We start from the raw sequence: 17,763 nt of genomic DNA on the forward strand, positions 1-17,763 counted from the left end.
GGTACTTGTCGTTTTGATTGATGTCGGTTACGATTGTTGAAGAATTTGGGATTTTTGTATGAAGAACAAGCGAATTACCATCTATTGGCCTTTATCCGACATCATGAGTTGGGTTTGAAAGTCGAAAACACGGAAGTCGAGGCCAATAGATGATGGGAAATGGAATAGGGGCATATTGAAGAAAATGTGATGAAACGTATTCCCAGCCGGGCGACCGGCGGCCGGTCTTCTGACCGGCTAGGAAGTTCCTGTAAAATCAAAGGAATTGTGACGAATTCACAAGGGAGAGTAGTCCCAGCCGGCAGGCCGGCAGCCGGTCCACCGACTGGGAGTACGTATACATGGGATTTGTGTCAAATTGACCCTTAAGAGAAGTCCCAGCCGGCAGGCCGGCAGCCGGCCCACCGGCTGGGAATGCATGTATAGAAGAAATTGAAGCTAGGGTGTCCTCCCAGCCGGGTGACCGGCGGCCGGTCTTCTGACCGGCTGGGAGTCTTCTGTAAATTTCCAAAAAAATTCAAATTAACACGTTTTCCCAGCCGAGTGACCGGCGGCCGGTCTCCTGACCGGCTGGGAGTATTCTGAAGCCTAAATTTACACGACAAACACCCTACCCTTTCATTTTTTTTCGACTACTCTCCTCTCTTCTCTCACTCTAACCCTAACCCCCCTCCTTCATTCCCACCAACAACCACTCCCACCACCCCCTACCACCACCCTACCACCCTCAAACCCACAACAACCTCTTTCCTACCATTAACCCTCCATCAAATCACAAAAAATGGCCCCAAAGAAAAGAGTGAGAAAGGGGGATTTGGCACTTCAACAAGCGGAGGCGGTGGCGGCGGCGGCGACCGACATGAGCACCGATCCCGACTTCCCGGATGTCCAATTCACTTCCATCACAATGAAAGGTAAATTTGTTTTATTCAAGAGACGCCCCATTGCCCCCACCCGATTTATTGATAGACAATCCATGCGGGAGTTAGGGCTAGACCAAGTTACTCTTGAATTGTTTGAGGGGGTGGGAATGAAATTGATGTACGGGATACACGAGAAAACCTATGCCCGTCTCACTTGGGAGTTTTTGAGCTCCCTTCGTCTTGACAAGCATCGCCAATCCCAAAAGGTTGCCTTTTTGCATTTCCGATTGATGAACAAGGACTACTCCTTGACCCTTCCGACCTTTGCTTCCCATTTCGGGCTTGACACAAGCCCTCCTCATAAGGCACCCGACACCTTTGACCATGGGGCCTTATGGAAGGCCATTACGGGTTTAGATGATGTTCCGGGGGTCAAGAGAGCCGCAAACACTGTCCATAACGCGGCTATTCGGGTTTGGCATCGGTTTATGGGGTGGACTGTTTTTGACCGTGAGGAAAATCACAATTTCCGAACGGAGGAGTTGGAAATTCTCGGCTCTTATCTTCGTTCCAACCCCACTACATTCAAAATTGACATTGCCCACCACTTGACCCTTACATTGCAAAGACTTAGCAACTCTCCGGCTTCTTCGACGGCAGTTGTCGTGGGTGGACTCATCACCCATTTGATTAAGAGGCTTAATCGGAGAGTCAAATTGAGTGGAATGCGTTATATGATTGGTGATACGATGCTTTTCAAGAACTATATCCACCACAACCTCGGTTGGTTGAAGACCAACCCGAATGATGGCCTTGACTATTGGCAAATTCGGGTGGATGGTGTTGACAGAAATTCTATCCCTCTCCCTAACCCCGACAAGATGAAAGTAGTGCCTAACTCGGAGTACTATTTGCTTGAAATTGAAAACCTTGAAGACCCCTCAATTCCCCAACAAATAAACCCAAATCTTCGGTATACTCGTGGCCGACCTATCATTCCCGCGAGGTCTACTTTTCGGTATGCTACACCATCTACTCCCTTCGTTCCCGGGCCCTTCCAACAAGGGGATGGGTCCTCTAGTCACCAACCACAACAACCGCCCCCTCTCCACGCCGACCTCATTTCCTTCATGGAGGATATGAAACTTAATATGGCAAACGCCGCGAGTGAGCGGCATGGGCTTCAACAGCGGCTTGACCGGATTTAGTATGACCATTCCCTTGGTCAATTCCCGAGTTATGATGATATGATGAGGCACCAATACAAACACCCCTCCAAGCTTCACCCCTCTTAGTATTTATTCCCGGATGGCGGACATCCGGAAGATGGGACCATCCGTTACGGAGATATTAATTTGCGGCCTGACTGCTTTAGCGCCCCGGTCTTTCCCACCCCGCCTACCACTCAAGGGGAGGGACATGACACGAGGTGGTTCGGGGGTGCCCCTTCTTTCTTCACTGAGGGCGGGTCTAGTGGTGCCGGAGGGCACCCGGAGATGTTTGTCGGCATGAGCTCGGGGATGGAGGATTTTAGTTCGGATGCCCATTTGAACACGGACGATTTCATCCGTGAGTCCGAGTTCGGGGCGACTCAAGGTGATGGTGAAGGTGATGATGATGATGGAGATGGTGATGGAAACGGTGATGGTGATGACGAGTATGAGTAGAGCCTAGTAATGAGGGCTCCACTACCTCCCTTTTCAATCCAAATCCTTCGGTATGCTCCCCATATTCAATCCAAATGACAAGTACGATCTCTCCCTTTTATCCAAATTCTCTCCTTCATGTTTAATTTTCCGCATGCATTTAGTTGCTAGCTCATTTAGTTGCATTCATATAGGATTGCATTAGATTTCAATTTGTAATATATTGTTACATTTAGTAATTGCATTCACTTAGCATAAATTGCATTGTAATTTAAATATTGCATATAGAATAGAGCATGCATTGCATTCTTATTCTAAAAATCACAAAAAAAAACTGAAAAAATGACAAAAACCACCAAAAACATGTTAATTTCTTTCCCTAATATGCCCTCCCATGTCTATAAATAAGTGTGGAGAGGGCCTAAAAAAAAATGAGAAAAACCCAAAAACATGTCTTTTCATTTTAATTTCCTCCACACATTTATTTCCATTTGGAAGTAATGTAAATAAATAAGTGTGGGGATGAGATTCATATTTTTAAAAAACAAAAAAATATGTCTTTTTAATTTTTCAAAAACAAAAATCTCAAAAATATGTTATTTTTCTTTTGAAAAATCAAAAAAAAATCAAAAAATATGTTCATTTCTTTTTGTTATTCACTCCCTACGCTTTTGTCCATTGAGGACAATGTACATCTCAAGTGTGGGGAGAGAAATATCCACTCTTGTGAATATTTGTTTATAATTGTAAATGCTTATAAATTAGATAAAATGCCTAAAAATTGAAAAATTTCTGAAAAATTCAAAAAAAAAAATTTGCATTATATATATATGTTTTGTCTAATCTTTGGCATGACGCATTGACCACTTGAGGCAAAAAGGAGCTAGAAGACCGCTTGGTATAATCCTTCCTATCTCTTGCCCCTTTTACTATTCTTTCTTTTTGGTATCCTGGATATTTTGAAGGAGAATGAGAATTTTGTTGCCTTGGGTGTCTCCTTGGGAGACCGTTTGGATTGTTGGTGTTGATGTGCTGCTAGGATTAGCCAACTTGTTGCACGTTTCATTTCATGTTTGTGTAAAATTCCGCATGCATTTGTTCACATGTAAATATATGTTGTATTTCCTTCATTTTGCATTGAGTTTGTATATAAATTTTTAAGGGAGAACATGGTCAAGGAAGGGAACCCAGTACCCCCATGATGAGCTAATGTGCCCAATTGTGCCTTTCCCCTCCTCGCGACTCGCACCCGTGGCCTCTTAGTTAGCCGAGGAAGGGGGGCTTGACCAATGAGTTTAGACCGATCTTGTGAGACCGAGGGCCGTAGACTAGACCTTTGGCTCGACTTAGCCACTCAAAGGTAAGGGTAGAGCCTCCTAGGGTGGGTACATTCATACCCCGCCCTCATCTAGGTTCGAGAGTAGGTCTCCTTGCGAGACGTGTCACATCACTACGCATAAGTGTGTCGCATCGTCCTTAGGCCGTGAAATTGCATTACATTTTTGTGCACATGATATGAAGCAAAAATCAGTTTTTATGAACCTCACTTAGCCAAATAGCCTTGTTTTCTCCCCTACATCGTTCCCCTTTTTTATTCACCCCCTTTGAGCTTAGCCTTTTCATTTGGCAAACCCGCCTAAAATAGCTACATTTCCATAACCACCCTTCCTTAATCAAGAATTGGTCGGTTTTTGTAGTTGTGTTGTAGGAGGTGATTTGGGTCGTGACGGTGGATGGCTTGCACGTCCACTAGGTTCGGATTTCGTTGTGAATTTGGTTTTGTATATAAACAAGAGGTTGTAAAATTGTAATGAAAAGCAAAATAGAAAAGTGAAAATGTCGTGAAAAATCAAAAAATAGTAAGTCGTGTTGTATATATGTTATAAAGTAAAGAAAAAGGCAAGCAACACCCCTCCTCATCATTAAATGGGGTAGAAAAAGCCGTTGCTAAATAAAAAGGGCAAATTGATGTTTTTTCAATGATGAGTCGGGTTTACACATTTTTTGCATGGCTTGGAAAATCGAGCCGTTGTTACGGTGTAGACGTTACCACTTGTTGAAATAAAAGGAGTTTTATCAAATTTTTCCTACTTGAGTTGGGTTTATGCAATTTTTGCATAGTTTTGGTCATCATTGCTATGTTAGGGCATAGACGTGTCTCATGTGTTGCAATAAGAGATGGGATGTGATGTGTCGACGATTCTTGATTTGAGCCCCACATGTCCAAATGGTGCTTGCACCAATCCCATTTCGACCTTCTCCTTAGCCCCGTTTTAACCCTCGCTTCATTTCGTGTGCATTCTACCATTGTTGCATTTCATAGGACATAGGACGATCTTACACATTAGATTGCGGGCACGTTTTCGCTAGTTGAGTTAGTCGAGTGATTTTGGTTACTATTTGTCACAAAAATCACCTTGTTCTTTCATTGAGTGACGAGTGAAAACCATGAGGATGTCGTTGCCTTGGTCCCCTTAGTCATGGGTCCTTTGGTTGAATCTTGTGTCGGCTTTGTAATTCTCGGCGGTCTTGTCCTTTCTTCCCTTTCCCCGCTCTTGAATTTGTTTCTTGAGCATTGGTCACGCATGGGTTGCTTTAGTCACGTTTAGGGGGTTGGCACCTCAATTGGCACTTCTGAGACGGTACTCTCAACCAAGACCGTGTTTTGTTGTTTGAAAAATTCGGCCACTTAGATGAGGAAAGTGGATCATTTTGCTAGATGCATTCTATTTATTGATTACGTGCTTTCATGATGGTTGTGTCGAAAGTTTTGTAGCAAGACCCAACTTGCCTTGCAATAGGGCACTCTTCCCTCATGAGTGTCAAATTGCGAGTTGAAGGGGCGTTGAGTGCGCTAATACTCGATCGTCTTAGGTAGTAGTTTAGTTGAGTGATGCTTATATTGTGCACCCACTCTCCATTTCTATCATAATAATGCTTTGTACATTGGTTTTGGGACTTACTCGGGGACGAGTAAGGCTCAAGTGTGGGGAGGTTGATATATGACCCTTTTGCACCCTTTTTCCCCTTTATTTTCATGCATTTCGACTCCATTTGAGTCGGTTTTGTACTTCCTTTCTCTAATTTCTTGTCCCGATTCCCTTTACTATGACACTGTGGCCCCCTTGCAGAAATTGAGGCGGGAACGGGCGAAATGAAGCTAGGAAGACGGGATTACTAAGCTACGCATGAAAGATGAAGGAAAACATGCTGAGAGTATCCCCAGTAGGTAGGGCGGTAAGACCGCACCAAATTGGTACCGGGAGTACGTTTATATGGAAATGAAGGAAGAAGCAAGGAAGGAGCATCCCCAGCCGGTGGCCCGGCGGCCGGCTAGCCGGCTGGGAAAACGCATGAGCTGAGGAAACACAAGAAATGAAGAAAGTTACAGGAATCTCCCAGCCGGTCAAATGACCGGCAGCCGGCCAGCCGACTGGGAGTTCCCCCAAAGGCTAAAGTCAAGTCCAAAGTCAAAGGCGTCCCAGCCGGTCAGGGACCGGCAGCCGGTCGACCGGCCAAGCCTACCTGATGACTTCCAAAGTTTGTTTAAACTTCCAGAGATCTCCCAGCCGGCAAGAGGACCGGCGGCCGGTTGACCGGCCGGGAGTGCAAATACGTGTTTCAAAAGCCCATTCCAAATTCTATCCTAATCCTTGTGGAAACTATAAATACCCCCTCTTAAACCCTTTTGTACACACAACCCTAGATCCAGAATATTTCCCCTTTCAAGTTTAAAACTTTGTTAATCTCTTTGTTAATCTTTCCTTAATTAGAGAAGTTCTATAATTAATTAGTAATTGAATTTGGGTTTGTAAGAAGATTGAAGGTTCTCCTTCTTTATTATTTCTATCCAAATTCCTCTTTTGCTATTGAGTTGGTATTAATTCTCTCCCTATTTTCATTTGTTTACATTTTGTTCTTCCTTCAAGTTTGTTTGATTGTTTATGTTAAAATTGTTGTTGTTGTTGGTTTGTTGTTGTTGTTTTCATCATTGTTCATCTTTTTATTGTTTATCTTTTCTTTGATTCTCTTTCCTTTGTTCATCTTTTGCTAGTTGTCCTCAAAGACTTAATCTTTGAGTTGATTGGGTTAAAGATTGTGTCTTTTAGTTTAACCAACCTTGTTATTAGATTAATTTATCTTTCTTTACAACTATTGTTGGATTGTTGCATGTTTAGTAGTAGGATTCATCTTCTCACCATATTTATGACCAAAGTTTTCATCTTTATTGTCTATTTTGCAATTAGGACCATGATTAGTGAGTAGTCTTCCACTAGGGCTCGATTTGACCAAACATGAGTAATTTCACTAATTGAATCTCATAAAGGCTAATTATTTGGGGAAATTGGTGAGGGTAGTTTGGAGGAATGATTTGGGTTTATGGATTGATTTTTGGGTAGTGTTGACATACGACCCTTGTCCACCAACGAGAGTTGGTTAGGTTGTGATTTGGATACCCGAGATTTGACCCTATTGTTAACCTTGGTTGAGACCGAAAGGGAGAACCGGGGTAGGACACCTCTAAACTAGCGTTTGAAATCGACCCTCGAGAGAGGGAGTGGGATGACCCGGAAATTGATGGGGCTTAATGACCTTAGCAAATATTGGACTACCTTGGGAAAATGCATGTTTTTGGGGCAGTCGGGTATTGAGTTAGGGATTCCGACCTTCGAACCCGAGAGGGTGGTTGGTGGGTAGTACTAGTGTCCTTTTTCGAACCCGAGAGGGGGGTCTTAGGCGAAGTAGAGCCGTCACCTCCTCACCTAGCTACCCTTATGATTAGCCTAGAGATTTAATTGTGTGGAGTTACGAATTGTTTGGGAAGAACCGAGTCTTAGGTTTTTAATCTATTTGATTTACAACTTTTCATTTTATCTTGCTCATTCACCTATTTCTTATTTAGTTTGTTTTCTCTTGTTGTTGGTAGTTCTAGTATAATCATTTTCATCCCTTATTGCCGAATTAGCTAAACGATAGGATTAGAACAATTAGTAGTCTTTTCAACTCCTTGTGGGATCGACCCTTAATAGTGTACAACGATAAAATCGTGCACTTGCGAGGTATAGCTTGATACCATCATAAGCTAAGAAAGGAAAGGGCAATAATCTGTTGCCTTATTTACAGCAATTACAAGTGTTAATGAATCCTTTGCAACAGCTAGTTTTGAGTGTGAATTGTATCTTTTCCAACGGCTAGCTTGAGGATTGTGTTGTTGTTATTACCCCCCCTCAAGTTGGAGCGTGGAGGCTTGAGACGCCCAACTTGGACAGAAGATCTGCAAATGTCGTCCTTCCCAGGGCTTTGGTAAATATGTCCGTTAGTTGTTGTTTTGTATGGACGTACCCGGGTTTGATAACTCCTTTTAATATCTCATCTCGAATAAAGTGACAATCCACCTCTATGTGTTTTGTGCGCTCGTGGAAGATGGGATTGCGGGTAATATATAGTGCGGATTGACTGTCGGAGTAGAGGTCGATGGGTGATGTGTGAAGTATCCCGAGAGATGATAGTAAGCCTTTGAGCCACTTTAGTTCACATACCGTGTATGCCATAGCTCGGTATTCAGATTCGGCGGAGGATAAAGATACTGTTTGTTGTTTCTTCGTTTTCCAAGATATAGGGGAGTTGCCAAGAAAAACAATGTATGCCGATATAGAGCGACGGGTTGTTGGGCACGAGGCATAGCTTGCATCACAGTAAGCATTAAGTGAGAGCTGACTGTCGGATCGAAACAAAAGGCCCTGTCCCGGGTTTCCCTTTATATACCGCACAACATTAAGGGCAGCTTGCCAGTGGTCGAGCCGTGGGTTATTCATGAATTGTGCCAAAATGTGTACCGAATAGAGGAGTTCGGGTCGAGTGATAGTGAGGTACACAAGTTGCCCAATCAGCCGTCTGTATGGTTGCGGGTCATTAAGTGGGGCAGATTCGGAAGTAGCAAGATGGTGATTGGGTTCCATGGGTACGGAGGCGGGTTTAGAGCCAAGTAAGCCGGATTCCGTAAGTATATCGAGAGCGTATTTCCGTTGAGAAATAAATAATCCGGTTTTATTGCGAGCGATTTCAAGGCCCAAAAAATATTTCAAATTCCCGAGGTCTTTCATATGGAAGCATGTGCTTAAATATTTTTTGAATTCCGTAATGAAAGTAGAATTATTTCCGCAAATGACGAGATCATCTACGTAGATAAGAATGTGTACCTCGGTGTTGTCTTTTTTAAACGAAAACAGAGAGTGGTCGTAGGCATTTTGTTTGAACCCGTACGTTTTGAGGGCAGACGCAAGCTTTGCGTACCAACACCGAGGTGCTTGTCGGAGACCATAGAGTGATTTTCGAAGACGATAGACTTTCCCATCTTTGTTTGTATCATAGCCCGGAGGTAGCTTCCTTCTTGAAGATCCCCGTGAAGGAAGGCATTGTGAACGTCCATCTGATGGAGTTCCCAGTTTTTGATGGCGGCAATTGCGAGAAGTGTTCGAACTGTGACGAGTTTGACATTGGGAGCAAAGGTTTCGGTGTAATCCACGCCTTCAACCTGTCGATTACCCATAACGACGAGGCGTGCTTTATGTCATTCAATTGTTCCGTCTGCGTGATATTTAATTTTGTAGACCCATTTCGATGCGATCGCTTTCTTGTTTGGCGGAAGTGGTTCAAGTGACCATGTGTTGTTTCGTTCGAGGGCCGCGATCTCCTTGTCCATTACGTCACGCCATTGTGGTACCTGTGAGGCTTCTTTAAAGGAACTAGGCTCGTGATGTTTAGTCACGGCCGATAGAAAAGCGCGATGGTTAGTAGAAAACTTATTATAGTTGACAAAATTAGAAATAGGATACCTTGTACCTTTAGACGGGGATGATGTCGTGAGAACGTGTGTCGAAGGACCGATTGGGGGTCGGACGTAACCAGTTAGGCGAGAATTTGGGAATTTGGTACGGTGTCCTTTTCCCATGTTCTCGGTAGGGGTAGGAGTCGGGTTGGAGGGAGTTGTGTCGTGAGAGGTTGTGTTGTTAGGTGGGGGGGTGTTGTTGTCGTTGTTGGTGTCGTTGGTGGTGGAGGCGTTTTGAGAGGTAGGTAATGGTGGTGGTTCGATGGAAGAGGAGGGAGATTGGGGTTGTGTTGGTGCGGACGTAGGGTTGGGTATGTGAGGCTGAGTGACGGGAATAAGGGTATCGGTTAAAAAGGAGGAAGTGTCGAGGGTGGTGTCATGTTGTGGTAGGGATTGATACGGAAATTCATGCTCGACAAAGACCACGTCGCAAGAGTTGAAATACGTTTCGGTTTCTAAATCGAAGGCCTTCCACCCTTTTTTGCCAAAAGGATATCCTAAGAACGCATTTCCCACTTCGAGATGCAAATTTGTCTCGAGATCGGTTTATGTTTTTGGCGTAACATAGACACCCGAAAATACGAAGGTGGGTTGTGGGTGGAGGTTTTTGAAAAAGAATTTCATAAGGTGTTTTGCCTTTGTGAATCGTAGAGGGTGTTCGATTAATTAGATAAACGGCACCCAAAACGCACTCACCCCAAAAGGTAATGGGTAAACTAGCTTGAAAGAGGAGTGCTCGAGCCACGTTTAAAATGTGACGGTGTTTCCTTTCTACCCGACCGTTTTGTTGAGGGGTGTCAACCATAGAGGTTTGATAAAAAATACCGTTTTCCGTAAAAAATTGTTGAAGGCAACTGAATTCATTGCCATTGTCGCTACGTAAAACTTTAATCTTTTTATTAAATTGTCGTTCTACCAAAGCGAAAAAATTTAATAAAGTTTGACGAACATCACTTTTATAACGAAGCAAATAAATCCATGTAGAGCGTGAGAAATCATCGACGATCGTTAGAAAAAAATGAGAACCGCATGAGGCATTTTCGGAGTATGGCCCCCATAAATCGCAGTGAATTAAATCAAAAATATCTGAAGCAATGTTTAAACTTAAAGTAAAAGGTTTGCGAGTTTGTTTTGCACGAAGGCAGATATCGCAATGTTTGCTATGAAAGGATGAACTAGTAGTTTTATTGTTAAAAAAAGGTAGAAAACGGGAGATACTTGACGACGGATGTCCTAAGCGTCGATGCCAAAGTTCCGTAGGATCAAGGGTGGTGACAGCATGTATTTTGGCCTTAATGGTTCGCACCTCTTGTAAGAAATACAGTCCCTCGCGTTGCTCACCCACACCAATCACCGTTTTCAAGGAACGGTCCTGTATCAAACAAAGTTTATGTGAAAATTGAATGATTAGTGAGGAGTCAAGCAAGAGACTTGAGACGGATATTAAATGACAAGTTAAAGTAGGAGCATATAGCACATTACGCAAAATTAAACGAGGGGATAGATGTATATCGCCACTTTGAGTGACGATAGTGACTTCCCCATTCGGTAATCCTACTGATAAAGGAGCAATAGTTTTTAAATTGGAAAAATGAAATAAACATCCTGACATATGGTTAGATGCACCGGTATCGATTATCCATGACAAGGAAGAAAAATTACCATTGACGAGATCGTTTTGAGCTTGACGCGCCTGCCACATGGAGGCAATTGTTTCCAATTGTTGTGGACTTAGTTTATTTAGATCAATATTATCAAGGGAAGAGACAGAAGGCTGGCCATGGACAGCCGTAGTACCCGCAAAACCGAGGGTCTGATTACCATTTGTCGAGGAGCTGCCAGCATGTGTGCTTGCGAATCCCGAGGAACTACTAGCATTTGTACCTGCAAAATTGGAATGGTTCCCACTTTTCGCACCAGGGGCAGTCCCCTTGTTCTTTAAACGTTCCCAATTAGCCCGTCCTTGTACATCGGGTACGAAGACGACATTGCTCAAATCGGTGTCATTCGGGTTAACAAAAATTCGATCACGTGGAAGTTCTCCCCACTAATCAGGAAAAGCGCCAGTGACACGGAAACAACTCTGAAAATAATGGCCAGGTTTCTTGCAAGCTATGCAATAGGTTTTAGTCGGGTCACGAGGAGGACCGTTATTGGTCCGAGCAGGGGTATGTTCCTTCCCCCCGTTCTGTCTAGACCCGGTCTGGACGCGGGCAGCAAATACCATGGAATCAGGCCGTGTGTCATTACGAGCGTTAGATATATTACGCATATCTTCGTCTTGTAAAAGACGATTATATACGAGATCTAAAGAGGGTAGAGGTCGAATAGCAAGTATTTGGGATCGGGTATTTTCGTAACGGTCATCGAGACCCATTAAAAAATCACGAACTTTCTTCTTTTCTCTACAAGAGTCGAGAAGACTTACCAAGTTACAAACACAGGGATTGCAAGAGCATTCCGGTAAAGGATCAGATTCCAGAATTTCGTCCCATATTTGTATCAGACGGCCATAGTAGTTCATTAGTGACTCCGTTGGACCTTGACGACAAGCCATGAGATCGGCTTGAAGTTTATAGATGCGAGCATCATTAGTTTGGCAGAAGCGATTTTTGATATCATCCCAAAGGAGTTTCGCCTCTGGTCGTCGAGAAATCTGCTTGCGTAGAGTATATTCGATCGAATTGTAAATCCAAGCAGTAACTAAGGCGTTCGTTGAACGCCATGTTTCGAAAGTAGAGTCAGTCGTTTTTGGTTTCTTGATAGTGCCATCGATATAGGCTGATTTGCCTTTAGCGAGAATGGCGAGTTGAAAATCGTGAGACCATTCGTCGTAATTATTCCCGTTAAAAGTAGTCAGGGTGATTTTGGCACCGGGATTTTCGACATGAATATTGTTTGGAGGGTTAAATTGCTCAGTTGTTTGGATAGCGCCATTCGTCATGGCTGCTTTGCTTTTTTTGGCAGAGTAAATACTCTGTTTTTGAAAAAAAATGAGTAGGGGATCGTTTAACAAGACACTGATACCATATTAAGCTTTGAGGAATATTGCATCTGATTATTATATGATATTGAATGAATGTGTCCTTGAATGAATACAACCTATGCTATTTATACATGTACAAATGAATGGCAGGAAATAAAGTAATAAGCTAAGAAAGGAAAGGGCAATAATCTGTTGCCTTATTTACAGCAATTACAAGTGTGAATGAATCCTTTGCAACAGCTAGTTTTGAGTGTGAATTGTATCTTTTCCAACGGCTAGCTTGAGGATTGTGTTGTTGTTATTAATTACCGCTATCTTAATTTTATTGTCCCTTTCTTTCGTAAAATTTAACTCTTCAGTTATTACCAGGGCGCGATTGAGCCGGAAAAGCTGGAAGAGTTCAACATGCCTTTCTATAATCCGACAGTTGAGGAGGTAAGACAATTAGTCGAGGCTGAAACATCATTTGCTCTTGACAAACTTGAAACAATTACAATTGGTTGGAGCATGGATACGTCTCAAGACCTTGAAACGCGAGCCAAATTTGCGGCAAAGAGCTTAAGAGTAGTGACAGAAGCTTTACTTGAAACGAGATTTTCCCATGCAGTCATGGATGATTTGTTTCTACGGTTCGAAGCTCGTATTAAGGAACGAATCGTTGTAAAAGATGGTGAATATGTTAACATTGTGCTATCAGTGACTATGAAAGAGTAGAACATTGTTCTTTATAAGTCTTGGAAACTAGTACTCTGTATCATGTATAGAGACCGATAGATCACATTATTTTCTAGTTAATAATTTAACATTGTGCTATGGATGATTTTTATGTAATTATATACGGAGTATATAGTATTGATTGATAAGTCACAAAATCTCATTGAAGACGGGCGATATTCGTCACAAGCTAGTGACGGATACCGTTTCCTCTCACAGAATTCCCATTGAGAGGTGAGTGGGAAGCACATGGGGGGTGCCCCACCTTGTTCCCTCTCCCTTTTTGTGAGAGGTCACAAGCTTGTGACGGGATTAACCCGTCACAAGCAAGACTAGCTGTTGATAAGTAGACACTAATAAACGTGAAAGATCAAATAATTGTTGTGATTACATAAAAATATGGTAAATTGGTAATGTATTTATATACTACTTTACGTACACTACCATAACAAAAAGTATTTATTTTATTAGCTAAAAATAATTTGAGTAGATGATTAACAATTGAAGGGTATTACTAATAGGAATATTTATAATAGTTGGGTCTCAACCACCACCTTAAGGTTTTGGTTGAGATGGTTCATCTATCATGGTATCAGAGCCAGTGTGACCATAGGTCACGGGTTCGAATCCTGGCCCGATAGGTTAGCGGAATTTAGAACTGAGCAATTTTGATACCATAATAATAATAATAATAATAATAATAATAATAATAATAATAATAATAATAATAATAATAATAATAATAATAATAATAATAATAATAATAATAATAATAATAATAATAATAATAATAATAATAATAATAATAATAATAATAATAATAATAATAATAATAATAATAATAATAATAATAATAATAATAATAATAATAATAATAATAATAATAATAATAATAATAATAATAATAATAATAATAATAATAATAATAATAATAATAATAATAATAATAATAATAATAATAATAATAATAATAATAATAATAATTTTGAGTGAGCTTAACCTCCGCCAATGTCGGCGGAAGATTTGTGATGGCCACTATACTACTGCTGTCTGGGTGCTTTCTTCCTCTGGGGTCGCCCCCTACTCCGATGCCACTCTTGTGGCCCTGCGTGAGAAGCATCCTATCGCCCCGCCTCCTTCATTGGCTCCTTTGTCTGGGGATCATCATCCTCTGGTTGCCTCTTCGGCTGTGGTCTTGGATATGATTCAGAGCTTCCCACGTGGTACTTCCTGTGGGAGGGATGGTTTTCGTGCCCAGCACCTTATGGACTGTTTGAGTGGCGCTGCTGTGGCTATCTCTGATGATTTGATCACTTCTATTACTAGGGTGGTTAATTTTTTTTCTTGAGGGCCGGTGTCCTCTTCTTCTGGGTGAGTACATTGCCAGCGCTCCTCTCACGTCACTCGTTAAACCGGGTGATGGGGTTTGTCCTATTGTTGTTGGTACGGTCTGAAGACGGCTTGTCTCTAAGGTTGGTGCTTTTATGGTTGGTCCTTCTTTATCTTATTATTTTGATAAGCTTCAGTTTGGGGTGGGTGTGTCCGGTGGAGGAGAGGCTATCTTGCATGCCTTGAACCGGCTCATTGAGGTTCGGGGGACTCAGGTGGGGCTTTCTATGTTGCTGGTTGATTTCCAGAATGCGTTCAACCTTGTTGATCGTTCGATCATTTTTCAGGAGGTCCGCCGTCGTTGCCCGGTTCTTTCCCGTTGGGTGGAGTTTTGTTATTCCAGCCCTGCCCGTCTTTTTTATAGGGAACACTGCTTGTGGTCTTGTCAGGGTGTTCAGCAGGTCCGTTGGGCCCTTTGCTTTTCGCTTTGGTTTTGCATCCTTTACTTTGCAAGATCCGGGACACTTTTGACCTCACTATGCAGGCGTGGTACTTAGATGATGGCACCATCGTGGGTGATACTTTGGAGGTGGAGAAGGTTTTGGATTTGATTATGGTGGATGACCCTCGTTTTGGGTTACATCTTAATGTCTCCAAGACGGAGGTCTTTTGGCCTGTTGAGGATCCTCGGAGTCGGCTTCCTGGGGTTTTCTCCCCTTCTATTTATCGGCCATTGCGTGATGTTACAGTTTTGGGTGGACCTGTCAGTACTTGTCCTGGTTTTAGCAGTCAGATTGTGGCGAAGAGAGTAACTAAGACCATTGAGCTAATGGACTTTGTTGCGAGGATTGAGGACCCGCAGTGTGAGTTGCTTTTACTTCGAGCTTGTACTGGTATTTCTAAACTCTATTTCTCACTTCGTACTTACTCTCCTAGTGTTTTTGGGTCAGTCCATCTTATTTTTAATGTCGCTCTTCGTTCCAGCTTGGAACATATTGTCACCGCGTCTGGGCCGGGTTTTGGGGATTGGCAGTGGCGCCTTGCTACTTTCCCTTTTCACCGTGGTGGTCTTGGTGTCTATGCGGCGGGAGATATTTTATTCTATGCTTTTATTGCATCCCGTTTGCAGGCTAAGCTCCTCGGCCCTTCTGGTATTGTAGCTGCTGGCCCTGCTTTTGATGATGCCGCGCGGGTGTTTACCGCGACTACAGGTTCTAGTATCTTAGGTAACCCTAGTGAAATTGCTGCCCCCAAACTTTTGAAGAAATTGGCAGACATTTATTTCGCGACGGTTGCTGCTGCCTCAGAGTCTGTTTTCTCTTTGACACCACGCCTTGACTTGCTTTATGGCGTCTCGCGCAGGGTCTCACTCCTCTGATTGGTTACGTGCGGTTCCTATCTCGGGGTTGGGTCAGACTATGAACGGGAGGACTTACCGTAGTGTGCTTGGGTATCGTCTGGGTGTTCCGTTATTCACGGTATCTAGGCCCTGTACTGCTTGCTCTCGGATTTTCGCTGATGATGTTTTTGGGGACCACGCTGTCTCTTGTACTGGTACTGTGGGCGTTAAACATCGGCATAACCTCGTCCGGGACACTCTTTTCGACATATGTTATAGATCTGGTATTATTACGGGAAAGGAGGTTGATATCGGTTTGGTGGATGGGCATGGTGGCTCTCTTCGTCCTGCGGATTTGCTGCTTTATTCTTGGGACAGAGGGCGGGATGTGTGCGTTGACTTGACATGATCTTCTCCTTTGACTCAGACTGGGATGTCGGATTTTGTGCCTGGCCGGGTTGTCGCAGATGCTGCTCAGCGTATGTGTGCTAAGTACGGGGATTTGTGCGCGTCAGCGGGTTATGGTTTCCTTCCTTTCTCTTTCTCTTCACTTGGGGAGCTGGGGTCGGATGTTGTTGCCTTGCTCAAGCGGATCTAGAAATTCTCGGTATCTCAGGATGCGGGGGTTCGGGTGGCCGCTTACATTTTTACTAGACTTAGCTTTGCTGTTGCTAAGGGTGTGGGAGCCCATCTTGTCTCTCGGCTCCCCACCAATTTCATGTAAATTTTTATTTTCATTTTAATGAAAGCTGCGCGCATCCTTTTTTTTTTTTTTAAAATAACAATAATAATAATAATAATAATAATAATAATAATAATAATAATGTTAATTGTTGTGATTATATAGAAATATGGTAAATTGGTAATGAAACCCTAACTCTAATTTTAGAACATTTTCTTATTCTATAAGGTAATAATACAATATATCTTTATTTCCTAAGAAAATCAGTCTAAAAGTATTACCTGATTTTTAAGCTTACAAGTTAATAATCCACACCATGTCCGATCCACACGTTGATCGTTTCCTTTACAAGCTGCACACTGTAAGTTTACTTTCTTATACACTGAGTATATGTTTAATTTCGTTCTACTCTTCTCTCCAGAGTACTCCCTCCATGTCAATCATTTATTTACGTTTTTTTATTCTTTGTGAGAGTTATCTTAACCAAGGGTAAACAAATGTTTGTAATGGGGAGGGAGTATAATTTCGAATTAATAATTTGATTTTACCTTGAAATTAATGCGAAATGTTTTTTTCCTGAGGAAATAATGAAGAATGTTATAATACATGTATTTGGCTAAACTAGGCGCATTAGTTTGTTAGGGCGACTTTCACAAGTCTCTTCTACTGGACAATAATTTCGAAACCATAATGCATTCTACATTGTCCTTGGTAAGCTTTGATTTAAGTTCTCTTCTACCTTGTGTTTTTGGACGTTTTTAATTCGAATAAGATTGAGATGAACCATTGTATTTACAGCTGGCTAAACATTCAAGTAGTTTAATTTGCTATACGAAGGAGAATTTTAAATGGTAAGCTTCGAATAGTACTCATTGAATTTATATCTTATGATTAGAAAATTATTTAACCCTTGTCCATCAGTATGTGTACTTTTTTAAGTTTCTAGTAACAGTGTTCTTTTTTAACCATTAACTGAAAAGGAAGCCACTATTGAACCCCTAAGGTTACGACATGTCTATAGTTAGGCTGAGTGGTGTATGTGTCTCGTTAGTTATATAATATCTTCTATGTTGTTATTTTGTTTTCTCGTTAACTTTGTTGTGTTGAACCAGATTCTCTTGGTAATATGCCCAATGGGAGATGAGCAAATCTGAGGCTGTCAAGTAGTCTTGTCTCTTCGGCCTTTTTTTTAAACAATTAGTTAGTTTACATATCGATTTATATTTTTGTATAGGTTACTCGTCTAAGTAAATTTGACACATTATGTAGAAGAAATTTTTTTGTAATTGGCTTTGGATAACCGATTGATTGTATACAGATTTTTTTTGTTGATTATGGAATCATTTTGCATTGTCATCATGTGTACGACTAATAT

General features: G+C 42.1%; 1 protein-coding gene across 1 annotated transcript in view; it reads left to right on the forward strand.

Annotated features, from left to right (window-relative positions):
* The window catches only part of LOC141648531 (S-adenosyl-L-methionine:benzoic acid/salicylic acid carboxyl methyltransferase 3-like), a 39,367-nt gene extending 26,230 nt beyond the window's left edge, over nt 1–13,137 (forward strand). Inside the window, exon 4 of the mRNA XM_074457262.1 lies at nt 12,694–13,137. Coding sequence (XP_074313363.1) covers nt 12,694–13,038 — 345 coding nt within the window. The 3' untranslated portion in view covers nt 13,039–13,137. The remainder of the gene's footprint in view (nt 1–12,693) is intronic.
* Nucleotides 13,138–17,763: the final 4,626 nt, after the last annotated feature.

Source organism: Silene latifolia, chromosome 3, assembly GCF_048544455.1.
Source record: "Silene latifolia isolate original U9 population chromosome 3, ASM4854445v1, whole genome shotgun sequence".
Lineage (NCBI taxonomy): Eukaryota > Viridiplantae > Streptophyta > Magnoliopsida > Caryophyllales > Caryophyllaceae > Silene > Silene latifolia.